Source organism: Eimeria maxima, genomic scaffold (genome assembly GCF_000499605.1).
Source record: "Eimeria maxima Weybridge genomic scaffold, Emw_scaff195, whole genome shotgun sequence".
Classification (NCBI taxonomy): domain Eukaryota; phylum Apicomplexa; class Conoidasida; order Eucoccidiorida; family Eimeriidae; genus Eimeria; species Eimeria maxima.
In genome coordinates this window covers 12,726-20,225 of record NW_013563632.1, presented here as the reverse complement: position 1 = coordinate 20,225, position 7,500 = coordinate 12,726, and the positions used below count along the sequence as shown (strand labels likewise).

The 7,500-nt window shown below is 39.3% G+C and overlaps 1 protein-coding gene across 1 annotated transcript; it reads right to left on the bottom strand.

The window, feature by feature from the left end:
• Window positions 1-2,885: 2,885 nt before the first annotated feature.
• Window positions 2,886-7,458, bottom strand: EMWEY_00020960 (cullin homog, putative; the record flags this gene model as incomplete). Its single annotated transcript, XM_013477815.1, has 10 exons — window positions 2,886-2,905; window positions 3,575-3,632; window positions 4,021-4,412; window positions 4,545-4,608; window positions 4,834-4,841; window positions 5,397-5,526; window positions 5,691-6,065; window positions 6,833-6,945; window positions 7,069-7,086; window positions 7,395-7,458. 10 exons carry the CDS (start codon window positions 7,456-7,458, stop codon window positions 2,886-2,888), a joined length of 1,242 nt encoding a protein of 413 aa, XP_013333269.1.
• Window positions 7,459-7,500: the final 42 nt, after the last annotated feature.

Here is a 7,500-nt window from a genome sequence, read left to right as displayed (position 1 = left end):
CCCAGCGTCTGGTAGAGAAACGTAGGAAGAAAAACCCCAAACCCTAAACCCTAAACACTAAACCCTAAACACTAAAGTATCGACGGCAGCGTAAGGGCCACAAAGGCGATTTATACGGGTAGTGTGTATGAGCAGCAGAAGCAGCAGCAGCAGCAGGGGGTTTTTTGCTGCCTGTATTGCATCTGTTGGTAAAAAAAGGATAATAAAATAAAATATACTTTATTATTTCATGGTATAAATACAAAAAAAGAAGGAAAAAAGGGAATACAACCCTAATTAGGGGGCCCCCCTCCCCCCCTACCTAGTAACACATAAGGGAGGGGTTGTTAGGTGACCCTCTTCTTCTTTTTTTTTATTTCCTTCTCCTTCTTTTGCTTCTTTTTTCTCCTTTTCTCTGTTTTATTTATTTATTTTATTTATTTTATTTATTTGCTTTATTTATTAGGGTTATTTCTTGCACTAATACAACATACAGCAGCAACAACACACTAGCACCAAGGACCAGTGGTCTGTTGCTGCTGTTGCAGCAGCAGCTTGCAGCAGCAAATGCGTGCTCGCCCTGATCCCCAGGGGGCCCCCAGTATGAAGGGGCCCCCCTCTTTCATTATAAATACTGCTATAAGATTTAGTACCCTTTTATGTGTTATGCAGACAGCCAAGGGTTTATATGTACGTACTGCTGCTGTTAGGAGGAAAGCAGCAGATGAGCAAGAGCCAACATAAACCCTAAACCCTAAACCCTATAAACACCATACATAAACCCTAAACCCTTGTACAACAACCCCACAACAACCCCACCGTATGCAGATGATGAATCCCTCCCTCCCCCTATTCTTATGCATGCATTTCCCTGTTTATGTATATTTATGCCACGGCTATCCAAGACCTGCTGCAGCTATCCTTAAGTACCTATAGCTAGCTATAGCTACCTATAGCTAGCTGTGGCTAGCTGTGGCTAGCTGTGGCTACCTATAGCTAGCTGTAGCTAGCCACAGCGCATGCATGGAGGACTTCTTCCCTCCTTCTTCTCCCTCTTTGTCTATAAAACAAAACACAATAAAACCCTCACTGCAGTCACCAATAAGGGGGCCCCTTGGGGGGCCCCCCAGAGAGGGGCCCCCCAGAGAGGGGCCCCCTAAGGGCCTCCTTGAGGTATTTCTGTGGGGCCCCTAAGGGGATTTAGAGGGACCCCCAAGGAGGCCCCTCAAAGGTTCACGTAGGGGGCCCCTAAGGGCCCCCATTAGCAGCAATAAGATTACGCGCTATACGAAAGCTCTCATGGGGCCCCTTGGGGGGGGGCCCCCTGACTAGAATAGGGTACTAATTACGCATGATATAAATAAGCATGTGAATCTGTTGTATATCTGCCTATGAATTCTCTGTATCTATAAGATATAAATTGGTCCCCCTTAAGGACCCCACAAATTAGGTGGGCCCCCAAAGGGGGCCCCCCACCCTTTAAGGGGCCCCCCAGGGGCCCCCTTAAAGGGTACAGATTAAGCACGATATACATATGCATGAGAATCAGGAGGGTATCTATCTATAAACTCTCTCTCTATTAAATATTCAATTCTTTTCTTAAGGATAGAATTATCTATAGGTATATTAAGTGTCTCCTTTATTAATAATAATAAATCTTGATGGTATACAGGGGACTGTCTCCTTTTTAGTATACGTACTATGCATGCATCTATCTTATGACTACAATCCTCATTTACTGTCTCAGGGGATGGTGTATCTCCCTCCTGCAGCAGCAGCAACAGCAGCAGCAGCAGCAGCAACAGCAGCAGCAGCAGCAGCATATATACAATATATAATGTGTATGTATGTACATATATATATCTACTTAAAAAATTATATATATTATTTATATATATTACTATTAATAAATAAATAATAATAAATATTAATAATATAAATAAACAAAAAAAATAAACAAATAAAATACAACAAATAAATAGTAAATAAGCGCAAAAAATAAAAACACTAAAAAATATTCACCAATTAGGGTTTAGGGTTTAGGGTTTAGGGTTTAGGGTTTAGGGTTTAGGGTTTACGTAGGAAGTATTAAAGGCTGGCTGAGGGACATGAACTTTTTTACTAGGAGGTACATAAGAAGTATTTAATCTAAATATTTTTTCTCCCTATAAATAAAAAGGAGACAAAAAGGAGACAAAAAGGAGACAAAAAAAGGAATAAAAAGGAGACAAAAAGGAGACAAAAAGGAGACAAAAAGGAGACAAAAGGAGACACAAATGGGGAGGAGAGACCTATAAATAAAAAAGAAGACACTTATACATAAATAAGGAAACAATTAAATAAAAAAAGGAGACAAATAAATACATAAAAAGGAGACAAATAAATAAATAAAATAAATAAGGAGACAAATAAATAAATAAAATAAATAAGGAGACAAATAAATTAAAAAAAAAGGAGACAAATAAATAAATAAAAGGAGACAAATAAATAAACAAAATAAATAAGGAGACAAATAAATAAACAAAATAAATAAGGAGACAAATAAATAAACAAAATAAATAAGGAGACAAATAAATAAAAAAAAGGAGACAAATAAAAAAAGAGACAAATAAATATAAAAAAAAGGAGACAAATAAATAAAAGAAAGGAGACAAATAAATAAATAAAATAAATAAGGAGACAAATAAATAAAAAGGAGGAGACAAATAAATAAATAAAATAAATAAGGAGAGAGTTACTTTATCTGTATTATCTGTTAATAAAATATTTGTCTTGTTAGGGGGGCAAAGATAAGCCAATTCTGTTAATGCTTCTCCTTCCTCTGCATAAATAAATAAATAAATAAATAAATAAGTAAATAAAAAGGAGACAAAAGGAGACACAAGGATATGCAGAAAAAGAAACAATCAAAACAAACCCATAAACACTTCTATACACCGCAAAAACCCTAAACCCTAAACCCTAAACCCTAAACCCTAGACCCTAGACCCTAGACCCTAAACCCTAGATCGTACCTAATCCAGTAGATTCACATATATCACGAAGAGTAAGTGTCTCCTTATTATTAAAGGCAAGGAGACAGTAGGCTTGTAGCTCAGAGGTACACAACAAGAAAGAATTTACTTGCTGTGTCTCCTCATCTATATGCATGCTGTCTCCATCCTATAAATAAATAAATAAATAAATAAATAAATAAATAAATATAAATAAATATAAATAAATAAATATAAATAAATCAATAAAAAGGAGAAAAAAGGAGATAATATCTATCTAAGGAGACAAAAGCTAAAAAAGGATATAACTACTGCTGCTGCTGCTGCTGCTGCTGCTGCTGCTGTTGCTGCTGCTGCTGCAGTTGCTGCTGCTGCAGTTGCTGCTGCTGCTGCTGCTGCACGTACATATTGTGTCTCCTTTTTACACATAAGATTAACTTTTAAATCACAAGAGCCAAGAGAAGGAAGAAAAAGAATTCTTTTTCCTAATCCATGTACAGAATAATATTCAATAAATAAATCCCTAAACCCTAAATTAGGGTTTATATATTTTATATTTGCTGCACATACACCAGAAAAGGATGGCCATATACCATTCGTACATATACGTATATTTAATTCACTATTTATATTACGTAAACGGTCACCAATCTTATCATCCTGCACACACAACACAATCAAACCCTAAACCCTAAACCCTAAACCCTAAACCCTAAACCCTAAAAAATATAAAAAAAAACCTAAAAAAATCCTTAAGAAACCCTAAACCCTAGAGGAGAATAGAAAACCCTAAATTGTGGTTAATGGATATGGGGACAAATAATAATATGTCTTAGAAAAGGTTTATATCATAATTAGGGTTTAGGGTTTAGGGTTTAGGGTTTACCTCTCTCATTTTAATCATTAGGGTTTCAGAGAATCTAATATCATTTAACATTGACTCCATTTTACTTGTATATTGAGGACCGCACTCTGAGGTGTACGTACACCACAAATAAACCCTAAACCCTAAACCCTAAACCCTAAACCCTAAACCCTAAACCCTTACCTCGAATACATCCTTTCCTCCTATAAGAGCAAATAAACCAACAACCCTTTGTAGCTCCTCTGCTGCCTCATTGGGGGACACCACGGGGGCCCCCGTGGGAGACTCCGTGGGGGCCTCCGTGGAAGACCCCGTGGGGGCCTCCGTGGGAGACCCTGTTGGGGCCCCCGTGGGAGACCCAGTGGGGGTCTCCGTGGGAGACCCAGTGGGGGCCTCCGTGGGAGACCCCGTGGGGGCCCCCGTGGGAGACCCCGTGGGGGCCTCCGTGGGAGACCCCGTGGGGGCCTCCGTGGGAGACCCCGTGGGGGCCTCCGTGGGAGACCCCGTGGGGGCCTCCGTGGCTGCCCCTTTTGATGCTTTATAGCTTTTTCTTATTATTTTATCAACATGCAGAGCTGCATATACACCCCAAAACCCTAAACCCTAGACCCTAAACCATAATTGTTCCAAACCCCGACTCCAGACCCTCCCTATTTGCCCCAAACCCTAAACCCTAAACCCTAAACCCTAAACCCTAATTAACTTACAAAGAAGACGAGCAACAGTATTAACAATAGAGAAATCTGCCAATAAAAATGTTCCCCATGCCTCCTGTAAATAAATAACACAAACCCTAAACCCTAAAACCCTAAACCCTAAAACCCTAATCCCCCCATCTATTATCGGCCCCTCTTGGTTCCCTAGAGGGCCCCCCCCAAGGTCTTAGGGGCCCTCCTTCCTCCCCTGTAGGGTCCCCCAAACACCAAGAAGTTAGGGACCCCTAAAATGAGTAGTAATAGACGAATTAGGGTTTAGGGTTTAGGGTTTAGGGTTTACCTTAAGTCCTAATAAGAAATCAGGATTAGCAGCAAATGCAGTAGCAAAGATATGCTCATGTGTTTGCTTCATGTCTAATAATTGAGCAATAAATTGTTTATTGTTGCTGCTGTTGCTGCCGTTGCTGCTGTTGCTGCTGATGCTGCGGCTGCTGCTGATGCTGCCGCTGCTGCTGCTGCTGCTGCTGCTGCTGCTGCTGCTGCTAGTATTTTTTAATGTATTTAATAGTGTCTCCCCCTCATAACGTACAGCAGCAAGAGAATTTTTTTTTAGTAAAATAATTTCGTCAGCAAGAGAGAATAAATGATGAATAATAATAAGGGAAGAAATATCTTTTTTATTTATATAAACCCTAATTATATTTATATTACTAATTATATATTTATTATTTTTTATTAATTCCTTATATAATATATTTAATACTTTTTCTCCTGTTAATCCATGCAATATATTTTCTTTTCTTCTTTGTTCCCTTAATAATGCACCAGATACATATTGTATATAACAAGAGAGAGGCAGGGGCCCACCTGTGTATACACTCGAAATTGGCGGGGGGGGCCCACCTCCATATACACCTGAACTCTCTGCTACTCCAAGAACTGGACCCTCATCACTTAATTTTTTCTTGCTTATTTCTCTATAAAATATTTCTGTTGATGATAAGAAAGGAGGCTCCAATAAATCAAAATAACGCTGTACACACATACAAACCCTAAACCCTAAACCCTAAACCCTAAACCCTAAACCCTAAACCCTTCATAGAAAAATCGAAAAAAAAAAACAAATCAAACCCTAAAACCCTCATCTAACTCAAACAATAACACAGCAAAACCCTAAACCCTAAACCCTTAACTTACCCCAATATGTATATAAAGGAGACAAAGTTTAGATAAATTAGGGTTTGGTTCCTGTTCTTCTTGTCTCTCTTTTTGTACAACACTTATAAAAGAATTAACAAGATAAAAAAGTGTCTCTTCTTGTCCATTAAATGCAGCAGATAATAAACGGTCACATAAACCCTGTAAACCCTTTGCTTGCTGCTGCTGCTGCTGCTGCTGCTGATGCTGATGCTGCTGCTGCTGATGCTTATGGGCTAATGTATCCTCTCCATGACGAACAACCTGCTGCTGCTGCTGCTGCTGCTGCTGTTGCTGCTGCTGCGGCCTAGCAGCAACAGATGAATCATCTAATACACAACCATCTAAATAAACAAACACTTGCAATATATGATGCTGCATGCATACACACAAACCCTAAACCCTAAACCCTAAACCCTCTAAACCCTCTAAACCCTCTAAACCCTCTAAACCCTCTAAACCCTAAACCCTAAACCCTCTACGCACCGTAGTATTGCGGTAATAATCATAGAGATCGAGTCCTTCTTGTAGTATTTTTTGTGCAACAACAGGGTCTAATAGTTCGCCTCCCCCTTGGGGGCCCCCTTGGGGGCCCCCTTGGGGGCCCCCCTTTATATTATAATAATTAATTAGATAATTAATTGCTGCTGCTGTTTGTTGTATTTTTTTATTTAATGCAATAAATATACAATTAGTAATATTATTTAGTAAGCATACACCCCAACCATCCTTTACTAGGGTCTCTACTAACTGCAGCAGCAGCAGCAGCAGCAGCAGCAGCAGCAGCAGCAGCAGCAACAGCACACACAGCAGCAGAAGCAGCAGATGCAGCAAAGGAAAAAATAGAAAGAGTTTACACACAAAGCAAACGCAGCAGCAGCAGCAGCAGCAGCAGCAGCAGCACATCGAGCAGCAGCAGCAAATCGAGCAGCAGCACCAAAGACAGGAGCAGCAGCAGCAAAAGGAGACACAAGAAAAGGGGACAGATAAAGGAGACAAAAAAAAGAGGAAGAAAGGAGACAGATAAATAAAAAGGAGACACCTAAGAATAAAAAGGAGACACCTAACTAAATACAATAAATAAACAAATAAAATAAATAAATAAAATAAATAAATAAATAAATAAATAAATAAATAAATACCCTTGCTTTATGTGTCCTCATGCGTAGAGGACGAAGAGAGAAAACATCATCAAGAAAATTCTTTAATTGTCTCCATCCTTCTTGTATAAATTCAATAGGTAATTCTCCTTCCCCTATACAATAAATATATATAAATAAACCCTAAACCCTAAACCCTAAACCCTAAACACTAAACCCTAAACACTCATCTCGTCAAAATATTTCTAACGACGGGTTTAGATGTCTAAGAAACATACTATAACTAAATATACACCCTATACACCATAAACCCTAAACCCTAAACCCTAAACCCTAGGAGGGGATTAAGGGGGAGGTCAAGGGGACATATGGAGTTCCTAGATTGTCTCACATAACCCTAAACCCTAAACCCTAAACCCTAAACCCTAGTTGAGTGTTTAAATGGCTACAAATGTTTATATTAATTTACTCAAATGTGTCAAAACCCTAAACCCTAAACCCTAAACCCTAGAAGAGAGTGTTTAGAAGGGCCTCAAGGAGTGGGGCCCCTAACCCTCATAAGGGGGGCCCCTTCTAGGGTTTGGGGTTTAGGGTTTAGACTTACCACTAGGAGGGAGCTTAAGATGGAAAAACTCCCCACAAGGGGGAGGGTCTACGTGTATCCGCATAAAGGAGAGGAAAAGGGTTTATAAGGAAAAAAAAAAAAAAAA